Consider the following 23,446-nt stretch of genomic DNA (forward strand, 5'->3'; position numbering starts at 1 on the left):
TCTCTCTATATATTTTGTTTTCCCTTCTTATAACATCAAAAATTTTGCGCTTTTCCAAATTAACAAAAGTTTCCTTTAGGATTTAAAAAAATATTGGAAAGTTCCTTCTATTCAGAACAAGGTATTAATAGAGCTGTCCATCAATTGTGTTGTAGTATATAAGTAAAAGTCTGCGTTCTCTATGTCTGAATGGAAAGCCAGTTCTAACTCTAGGAATTGTGGTGGTTGTAACTCTACACTGAATTTTGTGCCTTAAGTCTCTCACAGAAACTACAACCGGATCCTCCTGCTACCCAAATCTGTCCCTGCAAACCCAGTAAGTGTACAGTTAGATCTGGCTCACAAGTAAGCTGTCACAACTCTTGCTGACTTGGAGTGTTCAGCACTTTTTTTTCTTGGCTGAATCTAGTTCATTGCTCTTAATAAAGTTGCAAGCACTTAGCAGGAGAAGCATTACACTAAATACAGGAACTGTGGAGAGCCACTGTCATGTACTTGCTACTAATTTATGCTCTTGAATTGCACAAAGACCTCTACAGTGTCAATATGCACTAGACTGTGTTTTGGTAGGATTCAAGCTTTTCCTCGCAGTTAGTGGTACTCCTGAAAAGAGATCCGAGCCTGTTGATCTTGGTTAGCTAGTATTGGATTGTCAAATCGTTTTATTTTTGTTTCTGTGAAGTTTTGGGCAAGCTGAAATGACTTCAACATAGAAGGAACTATTATCTATGATATTAGTATATAAAAATCTCTCTCTCTCTCTCTATATATATATATGCAGTGACTGCCATTTTTATATCTCATTTTTAATGCACATAATAAATTTTTGTTGTTGGAAATAACAATCAGCTTTACTACCTCAGAATTAATTGACAACATCCCATGTTATTTTTATGATGAAAACACATTAAAAAAATAAACACGCACATATGCTATACCATGGAAATAGATCTTAACAACCATAAACAAGAAGTCAAATAGGAATCCCCAGCAATACCTGGTATAGTTTGTTTCTTTATGCACATGTACTGTTTGTAAGTGCGGCCCCGTCCCATCAGATCCCGCAAAGTTTGGATGTACTGCAGCAGCGGTGCAGTTGTACCTTTGTACCGTACATCCAAACTCTGCCAGTGCAGGTCACTCGTGCAGTGTCAGCACAGCGAGGCCCTGCCTGGGAAGGGCTCCTGAGCCTCTGAGCCACATGAGGGCACCAAAGACCCAGACTCCAAGGGAGGGTTGCGTGAGCCACCGACAAAAGTGAAAATGCCACAGTGGCTTTGTGAGTCTCCTACTTCCCTTTTGCTTTTCCCATGCAAATTTTAAGAAGATCATAACAGTGATGGTAGAAAGTCCATCACTGCCGTCTTTATTAAATAATCACTGGACAGAGTTAATGGCACTCTCTTGACATGAGGAAGGTTCTTCCAGCATTACTTTGGAATCCCAAAGCAGATTTATAAAATCTGTTTTATCCACACTATGGATGAAAGGAACTGAATCATGGTATTAAAACCAGAATTCTTCTCATTTGTTCCTAAGGTACAGAATATGTAATTTTTTTCCTGTAGTGCATTGCTTTAGTAATATTTTTCTTTGGGGTACTGTTTATTCTTTTGTGTCACTTTGCAGTTCATTTTCACAACTGCTTTATCTGTCACATTGATTACAAAATATTGGAATACCCTGGGTTTTATAATTTTTTCAATTCTCTATAAATTCACACAATGGAAACTTTAGGTAGTCTGAGCCAAGAGAACCTCCTTCTATCTATTGTCACAATCTTAGCTTAAATGGCAGGAGTATACATTTCGGATTTCTGTATTTTTACTTTCTGTTGTTCTGCTAAGGAAATAATAAGCTTAAAAATAAATAGAAATTCATAAATTCAGATTAGTAAGCATGAATGGCCTGCAGTCCTCTTAGTTTTTACTAAACAAATTATTTCATAACTCTACACAATGAAATGAGTCAAAATTTCTATCAAAACTGTGACAAGTTTCCCTGAAATGTAAAGCATTTGTTGCAAATTAAAGTAGTGAAACCTACCAGATCTGTGGTTTGATATAGCACTCAGCAGTTGTCAACCAGGATAGTTTCATTTTCTGAAATCTTAGTGCTGATTCTATTTCACATAGATAAAGAAACAAATGAGGTGATTACCTTCTTACTATCCCATTGTTGTACTGATAGAGAAGTAGAACACCATTACTTTTTTATTTGTCTAAATGTTAAAATAAAGCTTTAAACGACTATGACATTGATGCTCAAACAGTGCAACTAGAGCTGAATGGCAGATATCTATTCTGCTGTACCCTTCCCTAACCCATTAAGTCACAGCTCCCACTGATCAGAACCAGAATCCAGTCTTTCAGACAGAGAACAGTTTGTGTTTTTGCTTACACTACTGTTGCCTTGCACATTCGGGGGTAATTTAGGGAGTTCTCCTCAGGTGTTCTGTTGAGTGAAGGAATCAAGTCCTTGCAGCAAAGTACTCCTTTTGCTTACTGTGTGTCAAAATCCATCTCTAACTACATCCCACCATTTTTCTTGAGAGAGGACTGCACATCTGTCACACTGCATTTCAGCCACAGCTGTATATCTGACTTGTCCCAAAGAAGAAAGGCTGTTTGCTGATCAGCAGCTGGTGTCTTTCAGATCTGTATTTGTGTTCTGCTCTGTGGAAGTCCTCTTCAGCAGTTTTTCAGTACCAGTGAAACACCTGTAAAGATTCTTCCTCTAAGACGGAGCATATCAAGCAACAGGAGGGAGGCAAAGGCTGGAGCGTAGCTGGTACAATTAGAGCAGAAGGGGATCTCCGTGCCTGTGAGCAGCTGTAGCATGGGTAGAGTACACCACAAAATGATGGTAAGGAGCTTATGGATTGCACATCAAGATTCACAAGGGTTGCAGGACTACTGTGAGTACTTCAGCAAATTGTTACCAGAAATGTGAGTTAGTGGACAGACAAGAAATAAATGATAAGTTTTGGGGTGCAGAAGGTATATCTAGGAGAGAATGATTTCATGATCCCCCTCTAAGTGATTGAGAGTACCAGCAGAGAAGTAATCCTATTTACACTTTGGAATAGATCAGTAAAATAGTAATTCAGGACAGAAGTAACCACCTCCTATAGAAACAAGAAAATATCACTGCCCACAGAGAACCAGAACTTTAGTATCCAAATGATCCCTTGTCCAATTTGCTGTAAAAGTGGAAATAGTTCTGGAGAGGAGACTTTAAATAGGTTGGTTAAATAAACTGAACCTGAGATCTAGAACATGAAAATAACTCTAGCTGTATATTAATGCTGCATCTGTGTTTATTTTCCAACCTATTTGCATGCCACTACCATAATTTCTTAGCAGTATAAGATTTTTCAATTGGTCACGCTGACCCAGTCAGTCAGGCATTGCATGCTGGAAAGTGTTGTGCCTGACTCCTGTGAAAATATTCAGTGACAGAGTCCTCTGTGGTGCTAACAGAGGCTTTAAACCAACAAAGGCTTTGAAGTATTTGCAAATTTCTTCTCTTTTTTTAAACCTCATTTTCAGATATTGTTTCCAACACAGAATTGTTGATTTTGCAGCAAACCGAGTAATCTCAATCTGGGTCTGGAATGATTTATCCCATTAGAATTGTCTGATTGATGATGAACTCATTTTCTTAAGTTCCTTCATAGGCTTAGAAATCAATCAATGTATTAAAATGTACTAATCATTAAAAAAAAACAAGCTTCAACTGTTTTCAATACTTACTGCAAATGGTGAGCATATGGTTTTAAACTTAGTCATTTAGAATTAATTTGATAAAATAATTTTTTAAAATAACTTCTTGATGACTGGGTGGGAGTAAAAAAAACAACAAACTAGTTAAATACAATTTAATAAATAAAATTAGACACAACCACATCCAAATATATAAAATTATTTCTTGTGTACGTCTTTTATTTCAGTAGCTTCTCTTCTATTTGTTCCATGAATCATACTAAAATTTACTGAAATGCTTTGAAACCATGATTGAGGAATCTTCATGTGTTTGTTTTAAACACATTTCCTGTTTAAAGTATATTTCATGTGCTAGTGCCTAGATTTGCCAAACTAATCTACTACACTTTAATAAAAATTTTAAATGAAATTTAATGGATGAAATACAATAACTAACAAAATAAAATATACATGTTTTCAGTGAAAACTTTTTCCATATACCAGAACACACTTTTCAACTCATAATAGCCATTATTTTCATTTATAAGGCTTGTGTCACTTCAATTCAGGAGTATCTCCAGTAGAGTTCAAGGTGTTATATTACTGTAAAAAATGCAAGATATCCAAAGTCAAGCATTCAAAACACATCATAGGGCAAAATATATATTAAAAAATACTGTTTTATTGTTTAAAAATGTTTGAACCTTTAAGCAGTTATGTAGAATACCCATATGTCCTGTCACATGCAGTGTAAATAGTGTTCTGGTATCTCATTAAAAATTGCTTACTGTTTTTATATGGCTTTTTCATATACCTTTTGTTCTAAATTTGACTTCTCAAGCTCTTGGTATCTGAGTGTTGCAGGAGAAAGGCAGGAAAGTTCCCTGTGCATATTTTTAGTAATTGTTACATGCAGTAGTCTCTTTTACAAGTTTTTTCTCATTTCACAAATAGAGCAAAGTTCTTCAGTTATGTTAAATATTGTAGATTCAGCAAGTGCAGCACAGAAATAAAGAAGAGCTGTTGCACACTTAGAAAAACGTTTTTGTTTTCTTATAATGGATGGTTCCAGAAAGCAACTCTAGGCCAGAGAAAATTCAAAATAATACTTCAAGATTAGCTGTGTCTAGGTGAGTCAGGGCAGCCAATGCATGAGACAAACACCAAGAGGGAATTAGAATGTACCTGGCAGGATCTTTCTGTGATTCAAAATCAGCCAGGTAACAACATTCTAACATAGTTTTGCATAGTAGAAATTGAGCATTCTTTATGGCAGTGCATTTGTCACTTCAGGGATCCTTCCTCTAATTGAGTGCCCCAGCATCAGGTGAATGGAGATTTTCATTCACAATGATTACATATTCATTAGTCATCCCCTGTTACTAGATGTATATGTATTAATTTATTTTACATAGCCACATCCGAACTCTTTGCAAGGTCTTTTGGGATCTCCTTTGGTGATCTTCAATGTCCAGTGTCATAATATTGGAGGTGGCCATTCACTGACCCCAGCTCTTGAGTAAGATCAAGACTCCTGCTTTGTCAGCTGTGCAGAGCTGAGCTGGCATCCTGTTTGCTTAAGTTACATCCTTTATCTATTTTTCCAAGCCTGTGCTGTGCTGTTTTACAGTCCTTAGCTACTGGAGCATTTTTAGTCCCAGTCCAAAGAAACACCCAAAAACCAACCTGTACTTATTCTTGTAATAGAGTCCAAACTTATAAAACAGATATGTTAGTCCTTATGATCAAGAAAGAAAAATTCCTGAAAAAAATACAGTGAATGAAATGTCCTTATTTCTCTACAGGGGGAAGAAGAGTTTGCCAGGGATTTGAGCCTGTAAAAGGCAAGTATTATCTGTGGGCGGAGAATCCAGGGGGCAGAGTGCCTTGCTTGTGAGCCTAATCTTTCCCATGGAATAGATGGGTTATGTTTTATGGGTTTGGCCTGCTAAATTATCTACTCTTTAGCAGAGAATTTTTACATAGTTTCCGCAGATAGTGTGAGAGGTACAATAATGGCCTGAATATGCTATTTTGAGAAGCAAGATACTTTACTTGCTGCAACTGCTACTGCATGGAAGAAAGGGGAGTTTATTGTCATTGGCAAGCTTAGCTTTTTCTTCTGTTTTGATTGATTTCTACAAGTGACTTTTGCAGCCTCTGTGATACACTAAAGTTGTAGCAAATAGGATTCGAACTGACAATTTAGAAAAGGGAGGATTTCCTCATGCATTTCAGCAGAACTTAGATATGTTAGCATTGTCACTGGCTTTCTACCTTACCTGAAAATGCTTCACAGAAAACTTACCCTCGTTAATAAAGCAAGCCTATGGACAGCTTCTCCTCTGAGAACATGGCACAGTCTTGGGAGGGAAAATACTCCTCAGAGCATCAATTGTGTGTAAATGAAGTCATGTATGGTGTATAGATGTCTGTGAGAAGTTTCAGATTAACTGTTCTTCATCACCCCTTTAGAGGCTGTGCTGGGTCTAGCTGGGATGGCATTAGGTTTCCTCACAGCAACCCTTTGCACCTGGGAGCAAAGCAGCACTGATAAAAACATATCTTCTGGCTATTGCTGAGCAGTCAAGGTTTTACTTTCCCCACTCTGCCACTCCAGTAAGGAGGCTGGAGATGCACAAGATCAAAATCTTATGGGGAGGAGCGGAGACAGACCAGATTACCCCAGCTGGCCAAAGGAATGCTGCATACCATATGATGTCATGCTCAGCAACAAAGCTATAGGGGAAGGTTTCTCTTGGAGGCAGTGTTTGTTTTTAGACTGGCTAAGCATTGGATTCCATGAAGAGGAGGAGGAGCTGAGTTCATCACTTGGCTTTGGTAAATGTTTTTTTCCATTCCTTTTATCTTTCCTTCTCTTTTTAAACTGTCTTTAACTTGTTCCACAAGTTATCTGACTTTGCCTATTCTGTCCCCATTGGGGTGGGGAGTGAGTGAGTGCCTATATGGTGCTTAGCTAATGACTGGGGCTAGTGCTCCACTGGGGTTCTGTCACTTGCAGAAAAAAAGGGCAGATTTCTGTAAAGATGCATGATGGAGCCTGGTCAGCTCAGAGACTCTGAACTAGAGGGAGAGAACAATTTTTGTTTTTTCTGATCTATATGAGGCTATTTTATTTAATCCTGCAATGCTTTAGTGCATGCATGGTCTCTGATTTACAGAACAGCAGTGGAGGCCATTTATAAGGAAAATGTTCTGCCTTACAGTTCTTTGCGGATCATTTCAATGGGAAGAGTGGTCCCACTTTGGTTTTCCCACTTACTTAAATTTTCTCTGCTGCTGAGTATTTGAAATGGGGATCTCATTCTGCTCATGGCAACAATTTTCTAGAGCAATTACGCAGAGTTGTCAAGACATTATTTTATTAAATCTGAGCCCTGGGAGAGCATTATCCTCTCCATAACCATCAAGAGAGAACTCAAGCACTGCTGTCAGCTTGGGTAACAAAGAACAATCTTCCATACAGGTAGTAATTCAAACAGGTCAGTATCTGTCTTTGAACATCTCTGGTCAGAAAATTGCTTCATTAATCATTTTTCTGAAGTTACTTACTGTGTTCTCTTGACTACATATGATATTAAGCATTTTCAATCATATCATTTGGATCAAGGAAAAAAAAACTAATGTATGTGATATAAACTTTCAATTTAAATAAACAGAACTGCAATTATAAAAATTAGTCCTAGAAAGATAAATGCAGCACTTACCAATTTTGGGACAGCATTAGTAGAAGCAATAATCATTCACTGGTGAGTTAAATTCATCCAACCTGAAAAAATATAAACTGAATTTCTGTTCTCAGATTTCTCCTTTTATGAACTGAAGATTAATATATTGCTTTACTGCATTTGAAACATTTATATTTCAGTTGTCACTGAAAAATCTCCCTTCATTCCATAGAATATATTTTTCTTAATTTAAGACTAAGAAACAAAATTGAGCTAAGAAATTTAGCTTGTTATTTACATATACAAAAGGATGCTAAATACAAATAGCCATAAAAAAAGGACATAAGAACTCCAGAGTCCTTCATCTCCTACTCTTTGTATTTCCTTCCCTTCACAGAGAGATGTTTTACATAATGTAGTAAAACAGAAGAAAATACTCTACAAGTTTTGATATTGAACTTAGGTTTGGGGGGTTTTTTTGGTGGTTTTTGTTGTGGTTTTTTTTTTTTTTTTACATTCATTGTCTGATTTTTACCTATGTAAATTGGCAGAAGATTAGGTCGATGTTTTTTTATTCTTATGCAAACCCAAACTACAGCTCTGCACCTGTCCTCCTGTGTTCTTTACTTTTTGATCAGATGTTTCTGGTGTGAAACTTCAGATGTAGTCATTTATGCAGCAAGACCCACAACAGGGAACATAATGAATACACAGGGGGATAAAGATCCAACTTCAAAGTAACTCAAACACAGCAGGGGCTGAAGGCAATGGGAGCATTTGAATAATATCAAGTGTATCCTCTGACTTCACTGCTCTGAGAAAATGAATAAAAGGACAGAATTAAAAATACAAAATTAAAAATATAACTATTTACTGCAGTCATGTGATCAAATAATATAAGACAAGTTTTTAAGGCATATTTATTTGTGGTCCCTCTTAATATGATTTCATTTCCTCACCATACACCTTTTTGTGTATGCTTCTTGTCCTTTTTGACCGAAGAATACAGTAGAGAAACATGCATTTGAGTATAAATGCAGAATGTTCAACATTTGAAAACAATAGATCACCTCTAACATTACAACACATAGCAGGAGAACAGTAGTCTGCATTCCAGAATAGTGGACTAATACTGTCCCCTTTTCTAGTCAGTCACTTCATTGTCTCCTCTGTTTTTCAGGTGTTCTTGGAACACAGGGAAGTAACCAAGACAGCTAACAAAGAGAAACACATGCAGAAGAGAACATGTACTGTAGAGGTTATCTTCTTTATGAAGTAACTTTTTATTTTTAATATAGACTAAGCCAAACTGTGTTATCAGCATGAACAGCAATCAGTGTTAGTGTCCCTGTTGAAGATAGAAGAATGTAAGGTCTATATAAGGTGTGCAGAATTAAAGGAAGTACGGCAATTACAATGGTTAAAATCTGAGGGAAGTAGTAAAATATGCATGTGTATAAGCATGTAATATGTAATAAATAAGAAAAACTGGTTTTATCTATGCCATCTGGAAAATTAGAAGTGAGGGAATGCTGATATGAAAATCAAGTAAATTTACAATAAAATCATAATAAAAAAATAAGTTAGTCAAGCTTGAGTAGTAAATTTTTACTCAGCACAGGCATAAGCTGAGATCCTAGCAAAATAACAAGAAACCAACCAGGTTATGTGACATCCCAGATGCTAATCAAGCTCTATTCAAAAACACATTCAGCCAGATGAATGTGACTCCTATTAAGCAACACACAAACTATCAGTATCTTAGCACTTTGTCCAGCCTCTTTTTCAACCTTTGTAAACTCTGAGCCTCCATGACTCTCTCAGCTAGTCATCACGGGAAGGACCACATCTGGGTTTTTTTTTTTAATTTCACCCTTACTTCTACTAGTTTTATGTGATGCCCCTTAATTCTTGTACTGTAAATTACAGTAAATAATTTATCCCTCTTTACCTTATCCTTATTGCCAGCAACTGTATAGAATGCTACTCTATTCCTTCACTCCTACCTCATCTGTCTCACAGGCATATTGAAAGAAAGCATATTTACTATGGATGGAGCTTTGAGAAATCTGATCTAGTTGGAGGTGTCCCTGCCCATGTCAGGGGTATTGGGACTAGATGGTCTTGAAGGTCCCTTTCCAACACAAACTATTGGGTGATTCTATGATTCTACTCTGCTTATGTACTTATGTCCCTAGTGCTATTGAGCTTACTAGAGCTAAGGAGTCCAAGTATGATTTTATCACAAGTCACAGAATGGATGAGGCTGGAGATACCTCTGGAGATTATCTAGTCCAGCCTTCCTGCCTACAGCAGGGTCAATTACAGCAGGTTTCTCAGGAAAAAGTCCAGTTGGGTTTTGAAGGTCTCCAAGGCTGGATGCATGACAACTTCTCTGGGAAACATGATCAACAGTTCAAAAGCCTGACAATAAAGCACCTTGCATTTTAATGGACTTTCATGCATTTCAGTTCAAGTCCATTAACTCTTGTCTTGTCACTGGGCACTATTGAGAAACACTTTCCTCCATCTTGTTTACTTCCATCCATCAGGTATTTATACACATTGATAAGATTTCCTTGAGTCCTGGGAAGCAATTGGATTGGAAAAAGCAGCATAGAAGTAAGCTTTAAAAAACCCCCAACCAACCAACCAACCAAAAAACCAAAACAAAACCCAATCAAACAAAACACAAAACCCCAAACAAACAAACAAACAAACATCAACAACCAACACCCCCCCCAAATGAAACCCCCAAAAAACCCCAAACCAAAAAACCCTAAGGATTTTAGTTAAAAACTAAAGTTGAATAAAAAAAGCATATGAATTAAATAAATAGATTAAAAAACACTCCAAAGGCCCACCAAAAAACTCCAGGAACTTATCTTAATTTTATGTAAAATAGCAATTGTTGCTGGTGTTATGACAACTTATCTGAATCTTGATTTAAATAAGAACAGAAAATGATTCAGGCTATTATAGATTTTCCATTATGAAAAGGTTATGGATGAGTGTAATATAAAATTTGATTTTCATTCACACTTAAATATCACCTCAGTAGGGTTATTATTTGGGGTCATTTCATTATTTGTTTTCATGAAGTTTTTCAAGCTCAAATATGTTTTATACACACATTTTTTGATTGTCCATGCTAATAAAAATCATCATAATAAAAATATTAATATAACTGCAAAAACAGTACCATCTCAAATATCAACAAGTAAAATGCAGTTATTAATGTAATATTAAATGTCTTTAACCCAGTAAATTATTACCTTTTCTTCCTGTATTCATTCAGTAGAGATCTGTTATTCCATAGCAACACAGTCTTAACTTTCACATTAATAATGGAGGTAAACCAGGTATGAATATAGCATCTGCAGAACTAAATTTTTAGCAGTGTAAAGGATAGGCTGTGTTTATGTGGGTATGGAAATCTTATGGTTAAGGCAAGAATAGTTTGAGGATAATCTCCAGAATAATATTATTAAACTATTGAGTCATTTATTGGTCTTTGCTTCCTAATGAGCTCTTCTTCCAAAACCTAGAGAAAATGCTCAGTAACTATGACCATATTTTGAACAGTGAAATTTAGCCAATATCTAAACTAAGTAAAAATCATGTTAGTATAAAATATTCAAACATCTCTTTGTGCAGGAGACATAATCTACTGTCATTGTTTTCCAAATCCTTGTTCCTTGACTCACTGTCATTTTTGCAGATCTGTGTCAGAACAGCAGTAATTTCAGATTTGTATGGTAGAGGTGTTAAATCCAAATATTAACAATCTTTTATATTCTGACTCCACAGATAAATTGTATGAGCTTCTCTAAGTATTGACATTTTCAGTTCTCTTGAGAGGGCAGGGAAGATTTTGCCTTTCTTCCCTGAAATTCCTTTCAGATGTTCTGTTATACATTTGTCTTCAATTCTGTATGTCTATGATGTAACTTTAATACTTGTCTTTCCTTGGGTACTTCCACTCTTAGCTGAATGCTTTACACCTATCTCTTTACTTTAGCACCAATAGAGTATGTCATAAATATTTAACTTTAAAAGTGGAATTGTTTGAGCCAGTGACATATTTCAATTACTTCGTATGCAGAAAGTCTTTTAGAGAATGTTGAGATCTGCAGGGGGTGCACAGGTTGGGTCATTTGAGGTGATATTAAATGTGTATGCACTAGTAGCCTATTTTTGGAAATTAAAGTAAAAACATTCTCTAAATTCTGACCTTTTATACATTTTCTTAGCTTCTTGACACTCTGAGAAAGAGAGATTTCCACTTTAACATCTTGACTGTGCAAGGGTTTGTAGAGATTTTTTTAAAGATATTCTGTGCAAAACCAGAAGTAATTAACTGATACAATTTGCATGTGCACTGGGGCTCCCTAATCCTATTGACTTCATGGCATCTCAGATCCCTTGACATATTTTAATTCTTGTAAATTTCATATTTCTCTAATTATCTTTTTTTAAAAAATATGTTAAAAACCTGACAAGCATCTTCTAGAAAGTGAGGGAAAGAACATGAAATTAAATGCAAATTTCCTGAATCCCAGGTTATGGATAAATGAAAAGCAACTCCTTTCCTTAGTTCTAGAGAACTGTTTACAAAACAATACCTCTATTATATTAAAATTGTTTTATCACTCTTCAGAAATGTTCTTCAAATATATTCATTATATATTTCTTTTGAAATTTTGTTAGTAACTACATTTTTTTTTTCTAAAATCTTTTTGGATGTGTATTAATTATGTGATAGCAACATCTCAGCTACAAATATCTTCAATATCAAAAACATACACTTAATATTCAATTTGGTCTTAACATACAGCTCACAGTCACATACAGATTGTGTGTAGCTGCATGTTGAAGTTCATATTTTCTGTCCACCCATTTTGGAAGTCAGGCTCACATACAGACTGTCCAGCTTAGAACAAATGCCTGCTCAAGACAACTAATGTTCAGCCAATATGTGTTACAAATTCAGAGAATTTCCTCAGGAGTGAGCATGCCTTGTTGTGTCAAAAAGTCAAACACTGCCCTCACTTATGCTGATTTTACTACTGAAAGGCATATAAAGGACTAACACAGTTGCTAAGAGCAGAATTTGGCTGCAGGACTGCACATGTGAAAATGAGCAGAGTCAGATGTTTGTTTTAGTTGTGGCAACAGAGTAGGAAGCATTGCCATGTACATGCTGCATGAGGAAGCTTTGCTAATTAGGTGTGCCTCATGTTTGAATCAAGTCTCAGTTGTGACTAGTAGAAAATATAAATATTTCTTTTTTAATCCGGTACTCTGTTTAAGGCCCACTGGGGAGTATCATGTTGCTTTTGATATTCTGTCAAGATGTGTGGAAATTTAAGACATAAGCTTCCACATGAAAATTTCTATGTTGTCAAATGGGCTCCATCACTTCATGTGCTTCCCTGTGCTGTGAGGTGACAGTTTTTATTTAATTAGTCTGTCTTTGGGAACACAGGATACTTTTCCTAAAAACAATATAAACCACAAAATTCCTTGTTGCCATATGCTGTGTCTCTTCCTCAGCATGCTGCTGGTAGAAGTTATGCCAATTGTGCTTTTGATGTAGCCAGTTGTACTGAATGATCCAAAACTCACTTTTAATATGCACTTTTCAAAGTCTCATTGAGACATTAATTTATATAACATTGAAATATATTTACATTTCCCCCAGAGGGTAAAGGGAAACTTGTGCACGTTAATATCAAACTTGTGAGCTAAGTATATCTGATAGTTATTAATTCTTTAGCTATACAAAAGGTAAGCTATAGACCTGTGGTGAATAAAAAACTTCTGGTTCAAGAAAGACTCAGGCTGCCCTTGGCAGTGCCATTAATCATGAGTAGAGCTCAAACAGACTGAATAGCACTGCAGAGAATTTGGAAGGAGAATATAAGGATATATGCACTTTGGGGGCCATACATTGTTGTCTTACAAAATGTCTATGCCTTAGATCATCATCAGAAGTCTCATAAAATAGTTTTGCAAGACATCTTTCAAGACAATGCCTTGTGCATATCTGAACTTCTGTAATCTGAACAGCTACATTTAGGCATGGATACGTACATAAAGAGTGGACAAAAGTGCTGGTTTATATATTTATTCTGCTTCCGTTTAAATTTTGTCAAGAACAAAATTAAGAAAGTGTCCAACCTCAAAAGGTTTTCTAAAATATTTCCTGTGGGTGTGGCAGGGAAATACAGTGACGTGCTGAACTGTGGCAGATGATCAATGGAAAAACCCCTATATTTATATATGCTTATGGTGCCCACAGAGTAACAATCTAACTGCAAAGAAAAGTGGTGTGAAGTTCTTTACATGTACTTCTTTAGGGATACTTACAATGGAAAAGGTGTCTTGGTACTAGAAATACAATAATAGTCTTCAAAAACCCTCTCCATTTTTACGTTCTAATAATTGTCTTATTTCAAAAGAAGAGGGAGAGACAAGGGAAATTTCCTTCACATCAAGGAATAGCTGCTTTCATCTTTTTATTATTTTGGAAAATGTAGTATTTGTATGAACATTTTAAATATTCATTGATGTATGCTAAGATCTTTTCCTTTTTAATTTGGGCTTTACATTTTCAGAGTGAGCAATAGCATTTTAAATTTAATTTTTCAGTGAAACTTTGGAAGAGGAAATACGATGTCTTGACATACCGTTTTCTTTTAAAAAAAGACAACAAACATAATCCCCAAACACAATGTACACACCCCCCTCCTCCCCCACAGTTCTAGTCATTAGATACTCCAGGAAGCAATATCCATTTTTTCCTAAAAGAAGTCAGCATGTTGCTATTGCTTCTTGTCTTAAAGTTCGTGTCTGATTTACAATTTAGTTTTGTAACACCATCACAGCAGACAGTTTACCACTTAAATGATAAAAGTTTCAATAGGCACTTTAGTGGAATTACGAAAAAGCTACCACTCTTCCACCGTGATGCCAGAAAGCTACCTTCTTTCTAAGTCAGGTCAGTAAACTGCACCTTGTAGGCCTGAGCTTGTCTCAGTGTAATTCCAGAGTAACAAAATAACAACAACAAAAACCTGTGTGTGTTACAGGATTTATCATTCTTTTGCAAATCAAACCAAAACTGATGGTATGATAAATGTAGTAACTTGCTGGAAACAATTGCTGTCTTTTATAATCAAATAATTGTGTCTTATATAAAGCTTAGGTTTATCTTTTAAATTTGTTGTTGGTTTGCGTTTCTTTTTGTTTCACTGTTGTAGTTGTACTTAAGTGACTTTGTCAGGGTTATAACTTTCTTCTCCAAACATATCTGCCAAGATCTTAAAGCGAGGTCCCCAGTCACTCAGATAGTCATAATCCTGATCTGCCTCTGTAGTGAGGGAGTCTATAGAGCTGAGAGACTCTGCAACAGATCCGTTTCCTTCATAAGCATAGGTTGCCAAGGAGTCATAAGGGGGTGCAGATGGATCTACATCATTTTCCTGCAGCCTTTGATTAATGAAATCTCTTATGTCTGTGTTATCTTCCGCTGGTGGTCTGTGGCGTGTAAAACGCAAGGTGTCTGGTTTTATGTCCCTGCGTATTTTGTTATCTTCAATCACTTTGGGATTCCTCAGGGCACCTATGTCAAAAGCCTGGGTGTCCTCCTCTCCACCTCCTTCATCATCATAGTGGATAACATTATCTCTGATGTCTTCTTTAGAGGTCATCAGGGTGTCCTTTTTCTTCTGCCTCCGTAGTGCTACATACAGTACCACAATGACTGTAACGAGAGACAACTGAAGTTAAGACAGGCACAGAAATAATTTAGTACTCTGATGACACATCATCATATCTTTCTTTGAAAGCCACAAGCAATAAAAGGGACTTTTGTCCTTAGAAAAGAGCAGTGCTTGGCAGTGCTCTAGCCAATGAAAAATTATTTGCTCTTTGATATACGAGTCTAACTTTCCTAAGCACTTGTTGTACTGCTGGAGAAAGTACCAAAAAGTTTTCCTGCTGGCCTGCTTTGCAAACAAATAGAATTGAATAGAACTTCAGGTTTTTAGTTCAGAGAGACAGAAATGTGATTTTTTAAAAAAGTATTTTCCATAGCAAAATAGAGAAAAGAACCCTAAATTTACACTTTGAAATGAAGAGTAAAAAACCTAAACCAAAAACCCAACCCACAGAGTATTTAAAAAAAAAAAAAAAAAAAAAAGGAATTTTGAGTAATAAATAATTTGAATATTTTCAAATTTGGAATTTTTGAAATACAAAAAAATAATCCTACTGTAACTTTTTATACAGTACATTTTGGCCTCTTCAGAAATCTGCTTCAAAAAATTACATGTTATAAGATTCTGGAGAGAAGAGGGGTCCAGGAGAGCTGGTTGATTTTCAAGTATTATGTCCTCTAAACTCAACAGTGGTCCAACCTGTGGAGCAGGAAATCAAGAAAAGGCAGCAGGAGGCCTGCTTTGATGAATAAGAAGCTCTTGAATAAACTCAGTGATAAAAAAAGAGGCATCTAAGAGTTGAAAACACTGACAGGTGAGCCAGGAGGAATATACAGTGACAGTCTGAACACGCAGGAATGAGGTTAGGAAAGACAAAGCCCACATGGTGCTGTCTCAGGAGGGACATGAAGGGCAGCAAGAAGGGCTCGTACAATTAAGAGAAAAAAAAGGGTAGAAAGGTAGAGTAAAGGTGGGCCCACTGCTGAATGGGGCAGGGGAGCTGTTGCCAAATGTCACGGAAAGGCCAGTCTAGTCAGCAGCTTCTTTGACTCTGTCTTTTTTTGTAAAGCTGTCCTCCAGTAATTCCGTGTCTCTGAGTCCAAAGGGAAAGTCTGGAATAAGAAAGACTTGTCCTTGGTGAAAGAGGATCAGGTTAGGGAATACTTAAACAAACTGGACACACAAGTGCAAAGGGATATGGTGAGATATACACATGAATAATAAGGAAGGTGGCTGCTATCATTGTAGGGCTATTTGTGACTATTTGTGAAAGGTCATGGGCACTGGGAGAGGTTTCTGATGACTGGAAATAATGTCATTCCCATCTTCAAGTAGAGCAAGAAGAATGAAGTAGGGAACTAGCAGCCAGTCAGTCTTACCTAGATTTTTAGGAAAATGATGGAGAAAATAATTCTGGAAACTAAGAAAGGGTGTGAGAGTAGCAGGCATGGATTTATGAAGGTGAAATTGTGCTTAACCCACTTGATAGCCTTCTACAATGAGGTGACTGGTTGATGAAAGGAGAAAAGTGCAATAATTTTATCCTAACTCTAGCAAAGCTTTTGATATTACCTTTCATAACAATCTTCTCAAAAAACCCTAGAAAGTGTGGACTACACAGGCAGATGGTGAGGTGGACTGCAAAGCTGCCAAGCTGTGAGACTGTAAAGGTTGTAAGCAACATTTCAAAGACCAGATGGAGGCCAGTCACTGATAAAGTACCACAGGATTTGGGACTACTTTTGTTTAATATTTTCATAAATAGCCTGGATGGTGGGATCAAGTACACCCCCAGCAAGCTTTCAGGCAATAAAAAAGAGTGGTTGTGCCACTGTTCAAAGGGATCTCATCAGGCTGAGGGAGTGGGCCAAAAGGAACTCTAAGATGTTCAACAGATAGAAATTCCAAGTCCCACACACAGAGGGGAGTGACTGCATACTGTGGATGCTATTGGCCAGCTGACCAGAAAGCAGATAGATAGATGAGGCCTTGTGATCCTGGTGGACAAGTTCACCATGAGCCATCAACATGCCCTTGTGTCAAATAAGATCAATAGCATTTGGGACTGCATTAGGAGAAGCATTGCTAGCAGGTCTAGTGTGATGGTCATTGCCCTCTGCTCAGCTCTGCTTATGCACATTTGGAGTTCTGGGCCCAGTTCTGGGCTCCTTATTACAGGACAGACATGGACTCCCTGAAGTGAGTCCAATGTAGAACCACAGAGATGATTAGGGAATGGGAACATCTGCCACACACGGAGAGGCTAAGAGAGCCAGGTCTGCTCGTTCTGGAGAAGGTGCAGGGGGATCTTCCCAATGTGAATATGTACCTGATGGATGGAAGTAGAGACAGGCTTTTCTGAGGGGTGTCCTGTCACAGGACCAGAGGCAAAGGGCAAAAACTGAAATGCAGATAATTCTATTAAAACGTAAGAATAAAAGACTCCTTTATCACCAGGATGTCAAGCAGTGGAATATGTTGCCCAGAGAAGTTGGGGGATATCCATCCTGCTCTAACTGGAATTGTAGCAAAGGAGACAGCATTCTTCTTGCTTCAAAAAAAACACCCTGATGTAAGTTATTTTGTTAATTGGTTGTTTGGTTTTCTTTTAAATTCTTCAGAATGAGTGTATTTGTGAATTTAACTGCTACTCCAAGGGAAATGTGACCATTTGCCATTCTTGTTCTGATTTGAAAAAAATCTTTTTCTCACAACATAACTTTTTGACACAAGGCAGAAATCCTGACTTTTACCCACTCTTACTCAGAAGCTACTTATGCAACCCTGAGCCTTTAGTAATTTACTTAAGTGGCACCTGCATCATCCAAGTGCAATGACATATCCACGTTATATTCTGTGTCAGGAGCTATTTCTGGGTACGCAGTAGACTATCACAGACCTTGAAAACCACTAGACTCAAAACGAGGCAGAGGCCAGCACCTGTTAGACTCAGTTTGATTTCTGCAGCCCCCGCTGTGCCTGGGGGGCACCAGTTATAAATCTGGTTTTATTTCATTAGCGATTGATTAAGGCTATATTGCAAGTAACATGCACATGAGTGCATTGGACTGACTGCTTTGGATATGCTACAAGTAAGGAAGTATTTAAATATAAAGTAGAACAAATTAAGAACAAATTACAGTGCCATCTTATGAAAACCATGTCTGCCTTAAATTAAAAAAAAAATCTTCCTGTGAAGCTTTATATGAACATAGCCAGTAAGAGTCAGTGTTACCATTATTTTCTCCTCTTCCATTTGCTCATTCTCCTTTTGCTTAAGTGGGCATGAAGAATTAAATAGAGGCTCTTACTATGTCCTTACTGCTGTTACTGTCGGTAGGACTTGTCTATCTTAATAATAATCTAAAAAATTAATCTTTCAAGAAAGACATTTAAAATAATTTCAGAGAAAAAATTATTTGGGTTCCACTGAAAACTGCTTCTCTTAATGCATTAAGAGATATTGCATGGATTAACAGATTCATGGTCACGATCAGCACTTTGGGATATTCTCCTAGATATAAACTGCCACACATTTTCCATGGCTTTTGTTAAAAACTAGGTGTAACTAGTGCATCATCAGAGTAAAGCACTTTACAGGGTTTCATGAGAACTAACCTAGAAGTATAACAATACACAACAAGATGGCAATCAGAGCTCCTGTGCTGAGGCCGACTGGCAAGAAGATTGCTTCCACGTTGCAAGACTGGATGGTGCCATCAGAATCACATCTGCAAACACGGATAGTCAAAGTGTTTGTGCTGCTCTGGACAGGGTAACTGCTGTCCTCTATTATTATTGGAAGAAAGTACAGCTCTTGCTGCCTTCTGCTGTAGCCATTTCTCCTGGTTTCAATCCCAGCTGTGTTGTCTGTAAAACATGACAGTCATTAGCAGATTTTTATTGTGTACTTCATTTCATATTGCAGCTTGTATCGCCTTCAGTAATGGGCTGATATTTCATATTTCAAACTTGGAGAATTACATGCATTATGTAATTGCCATGCTTTGCCATTACAGAAGGTATTGTATTCCGGCTGGTACAGTTATTTTTTGCAGAGCCTTAAACAATATGCCTTTTCTTGTAAACCTTTTAACAGCTGAAATTTCAAAGAAGATAAAAATAACTAAAAAACACTGAAACAAAACATTACAAGTATAATTCTGAAGAGTTTTCAGTTTTTTTCTCCTGATCTCCTTACATTCCAAGCCTGAGGTCCAAAGGATCTTGATTGCAGATGAATTTAGAATCATGTCTCTATCAACTAAATAATTTCCCTCACAATATAAAGTAATAAACCTGGACAATATGCAATCATTTTAGCTTTCCTGCCCCATTAAATATAAGTAGAGAAATGAACTAAGAACTTGAAAATCAGTACAGTTTCCAGCAATTAGTCCACTTCTAGACTTTGTCATTTCTTCCCAGTTAGTGATTGCTGCTTTTCCTGAATCAAATAAAGTAGCAAGGAAATGATTTGAAGATTAAAAGAATTACATTTAAAGCAAAACCAAAATTAATTTAGCAGGGAATTAAGGAGATGACAGAACTAAATGAAAGTAACCTGCTGCAATTACCATTTTTCCATCTCACCTATATTCTTTATCATATTTTTTACGAGATGTCACATGACAGTTTTCATGCCTCAGAGATTTGTTATGAGGTAGAAAGGCTAAGGGCTCTGAATTTCACACTCAAATACTGGTATGGAGTTCTGATTAAGGACAATAAGAAGGAACTCTAATTATCCAAAATTAGGTATGTTATGATTAGACACCATTGGGAAGACACATAGCTAAAAAAATTCTTCAGACGCTTCCTTTTTTATCAAACTCAGACATGGACAGGTCAAGTTCAGTTACATATAGTTTTGAAAAGGAAAAATGTTTCAGAATAGTTTGAATAAAACCAGCTTCCATCTTCAGCTTTTTCTTTCTCTCTGTGATTAATCATCTACACTGTATGAATAGTTTAAGAACTAATTTGAAGATATTCAGTTTAGTTTTATTTCTATTATTTTTCCATATTTCTGTTATTAGAATTATTTATATTCTTTTATTTTTTTTCTTCTAATTGAAACACTAAAGATCACTTTAATAGCTTACAATGAAACTAAATGACTTTTTATTCTCCTTTGAGAAGACTCAATCAGATCAACCTCTTAACTCCTTAATTTTGTACACTTTTTGTTGCTCTTTTATGACCCCTTTCAATTGTTCAAAGTTCTTTTGAGAGTATGAACAGAGGCAGGTGTTTGAACTCTACACAGAAAAGCCTAGAGAAGCTGAGAGAGCTTCTGGTTCTCCAGTCTGTTGACAATAAAATAAATTATAGGATATGTGTGAGAAAAGGAAATTCTGTGTCCTAAATGAGCAGTGGAGTGTACTCCACATGGAAGCTGCCCTCTAGAGAGCAGAGAGAGGCCAGCAAAGCAGGGAGATCTGCAGTCCCTTTGGAAGCACTCCAGCTCTGCCAGGGCATCACTTCTTTTAACAGGGTGGATTGATCTCAGTGCTGCTGAAAGGCATCCTTGAGCCTCTGTCTCGCTCCAGTCCTCATTAAGTTATATTCTGAAGTGGGGGCCTTGCTTCTCTTGGGTACAGCACAAGCAGTTATACCGGCTGAAGTATGAGACCACCCATGATTTTCACTTCTATAGTATAATAGCATGGGGATTAGGGCTTCTTGATTTATTTAAAAATTTTAAATGCCATCTTTATTTGTAAAAGAAATAATTGTACCACAATTAACAACACACCGCGTCCTCAAAAAATAGAAAAAATTTGCTTTTACAAAGTATCTGCTTGTTACTAATATAATTGCTAACTTAAAAGAAAATGGTACCTGTTTTTAAAAGGTTTCCTTAGTGAAAATAAGGTGGTGTTATTACACCTTTACATTGTGCACAGAGCAGACTTTCCTCCACCTTTTTGGCAAACAAAACAAAAGGCAGAAGATATTGCAAGACAGGGTTTTTGTTTGGACAGATTTTTTTGTAATTCTCTGTAAATCTTCGACAACGAAAAATTATTTTTATGTTCTTGGTGGGGTTTTTTTTGTTCCTTACATTGTAGCAAATAGCATACTTCTTTCTTCTTTTTCTTTTTTTTTTTTTTTTTAAGTGTTAAGAAATGCTTTTAAAAGTCTGTATCTTGGTGGTTTTCAATTTTTATCAGAATATTGCACTTGTTTTCATACAGTAGTGAAGCTTCATTACCAGATTACTGAGATCCAAAGTCATCTCAGTGTCAACATTACTGGTTTAAACAGGAAAATTTAATTATCTAATAATATTTGAACAATTTCCTCACCAAACTCATATGCTAAGCACACTTTACAAAAGCATTAGTAATTACTGTATAGACTTATAAAGTTTAAAGATTCTTTTGATAAATTAAATTTGTTAAAATTACCTGAGAAGATTCCTATTTAAAGCAGAAGTTTGTAATTATTTGAAAAAAAAAAACCTTACTGATGTTAAAGGATATTTTAGGAAACAGACAAGAAAAAAAATTAAAGCTTTTACTTTAAAGAGATCTTTACAAAAAAAAAAATCTAGATATAATACATAGTATTTATGTTATAAGACTATGTAATTGGGAAGATTCTACCCATATGGGCCTTGAAATATGTTCCAGAGAGGAGTAATGCCCTAATCTTCCAAGAACAGAAGTAAGGGAACTTGACTCTGTTATAAAGTTGTCCTTCATATTGATTGAGCTGTCTGTCTCAAGAAAACTGTTTGAATGCCCTTTGACAAAATGCTTTTACATCTATACAGTTTTGGTTTTATAAGATACTATAATTCATGTCTACAATATTATGAATGGTTTCACTATATTCTCTATTTACAAATCCTTAAGTGCAGTTCCTTGCTCGTCTGTTCAATCTTTTTAACTATCTATGACACACAAAGATAAAAGTCACTATTAAGTTTGGGAATAAACCATTTTCATTGTATCAGCTTCCCAGGAGAGTTATACATACAGAGAAAAGAAGCACAGTTTGTTTTTTTCAAATTTATTTATTTCTGAAGTTTCTTCAGAATTAATAGTTGTTAGCTTATGTTTTGGCTTTAGTTTTCTATTGCAAAACACTGTAAATAGTGCATGTCTTCAAAAATTATGTGGGCCATATACATTATTTAAATTTTGTTTTTTAGGCTAAGAAAAAAAGTTTTGCAATTTTATTTCAATTGGTATATTATTCATTTCTAGCACTTTTAGGGACTTGGGTCACAGAATTCTCAAGAAAGGAACCTTTGCCCCACAATCTATGTAACCTCAAATTTAAATTGAAAACAGAAATTGAAAAATTAAGAATTATATACTTTTTTAGATAGTGATACTTATAACCTACACAGTCAAATATTTTTGAACTTTGTTGGATGGCTTTAGGTGTTCTTTCTTAGAAGAGTAATGTAAATCCTTTTATATTAAAAGCTCATCACAGTTATTTAAGGTTCATCTAATAGCTCAAATACTTTTTTTTCTCTTATTTGACTAAAGTAGTTAGTAGGGAAAATTTACTACAGCATTTTTTCATTTTTAGCTGTGTCTGTTCATAAGACTACATCCTTGAAGATGCTTACTGTAGCATAAAATCAATTTTTTTGTCTTGGTTTGTTCTTTGCCATCAAACAAAAGAGTTCAAGGTAATAAGAAAAGAAAATATGTTCATTTATGACAAAAATTGGAAGAAAAATCAAGGATGTCAGTTGTATAAATCTCCAAGTTACTAAGGGTGTTGTACTTCAGCAGCACTGTACACATTTAGAACTCACTCTTCTGCTGGACTATGTATCCTCAAGAAAGCACAATATCTGTGTATTTTGAAAATGGTTAGCAAAGTCATAGTATTTAAACAAGACAGCAATAGTGCCTTGTTTAAAGGTATACCTGCATTGGCATAGGGATTCTTCCTGAGATACTGAATGATAAAAAGAAGAAAATAAAACAGGTAGCAGTGTTTTTGAAGGCCTGTAGGGAAATCTCAGCCTTTGGTGTTCTGACAATTCCTGACCCTAAAAATAAGAAAAGGTGCAAGACCTGAATTTATATTAATGAAAGTCCCAGAGAGTTTAACAATTAGAAATGTCAAAGAAAAACGTTAGGTCTGTAGACACAACTGTAATTGAAAGTAAACATATTTGTCATTGTAACTACAGTCTGCTGCTCTAAAAGAGAGATATGGGTAACCAACTTACTTCTGTAGTCATGGACTGTGAAGTTTGGTTTGTTGGAAGCCTCGGATGACAGTTTGAAGGAAAACCTTTGTCCAGCTGGTGACAAATCTTTATCTGCTGCAGTGATGGTCTGTATTACCTGAA

General features: G+C 36.1%; 1 protein-coding gene across 3 annotated transcripts in view; it reads right to left on the reverse strand.

Annotated features, from left to right (window-relative positions):
• Positions 1–13,303: 13,303 nt before the first annotated feature.
• Positions 13,304–23,446, reverse strand: part of CDH12 (cadherin 12) — a 535,924-nt gene continuing 525,781 nt past the window's right edge. For all 3 annotated transcript variants that reach the window (XM_063400437.1, XM_063400419.1, XM_063400429.1), the window contains 3 exons: positions 23,324–23,441; positions 18,736–18,987; positions 13,304–15,161 (listed from right to left, as the gene is read on the reverse strand). In XM_063400437.1, the coding sequence (XP_063256507.1) occupies positions 14,665–15,161; positions 18,736–18,987; positions 23,324–23,441 (867 nt within the window). In that variant the 3' untranslated portion in view covers positions 13,304–14,664. The remainder of the gene's footprint in view (positions 15,162–18,735; positions 18,988–23,323; positions 23,442–23,446) is intronic.

This window comes from Prinia subflava, chromosome 1 (genome assembly GCF_021018805.1).
Source record: "Prinia subflava isolate CZ2003 ecotype Zambia chromosome 1, Cam_Psub_1.2, whole genome shotgun sequence".
Taxonomy (NCBI): domain Eukaryota; kingdom Metazoa; phylum Chordata; class Aves; order Passeriformes; family Cisticolidae; genus Prinia; species Prinia subflava.